The sequence below is a fragment of the Pygoscelis adeliae genome, unplaced genomic scaffold (assembly GCF_000699105.1).
Source record: "Pygoscelis adeliae isolate BGI_AS28 unplaced genomic scaffold, ASM69910v1 Scaffold320, whole genome shotgun sequence".
In the NCBI taxonomy this organism is placed as follows: Eukaryota; Metazoa; Chordata; class Aves; order Sphenisciformes; family Spheniscidae; genus Pygoscelis; species Pygoscelis adeliae.
Window position 1 is genome coordinate 1,320,520 of NW_008823967.1, and position 432 is coordinate 1,320,951.

Below are 432 nucleotides of genomic sequence, written 5' to 3' on the forward strand. Positions count from 1 at the left end.
CCTGCCGCTGTGCATTCTGGGAGCTGTAGTTCCCGTTCCGGAGAGGCGGTGGGGCACCTATGGCGCATGCGCAGAAGCTGAACCCCCGCCGCCGAGGGGATCGGGGCCATCCAGCGAGGCGACTCCCAAAAGGCCCCGCCCCTTTCCGTCCCGGCAGCGCTCTCTCTCGGAGAAGCTTGCCGATTGGAAGGTTGGCTCGTTCACGTGGTTCCCAGCGGCCAATCAGGTTTTCCAGTTGCCGAACGCTGCCCTTCCGCTGTCTCGCGGCTCTGGGAGATGGCGGCGTCCAGAGGGCGGCGGCTGCTGTGGCACGGGCGGTGCTGGTTCTCGCAGATGGAGTCCGGCGTCCCCCCGCAGCCTCCCGACTCGCTCTACCCGCCCATAGTGGCTTTTCCCCCGGCGGAGCGCAAAACGGCGAAGAGCGGGGGCACC

The 432-nt window shown here is 68.1% G+C and overlaps 1 protein-coding gene across 1 annotated transcript in view; it reads left to right on the plus strand.

Moving 5' to 3' along the window:
• Window positions 1-59: 59 nt before the first annotated feature.
• MRPS30 (mitochondrial ribosomal protein S30) overlaps window positions 60-432 on the plus strand; it is a 5,137-nt gene continuing 4,764 nt past the window's right edge. The window contains exon 1 of the mRNA XM_009324641.1: window positions 60-384. Within this exon, the coding sequence (XP_009322916.1) occupies window positions 60-384 (325 nt within the window). The remainder of the gene's footprint in view (window positions 385-432) is intronic.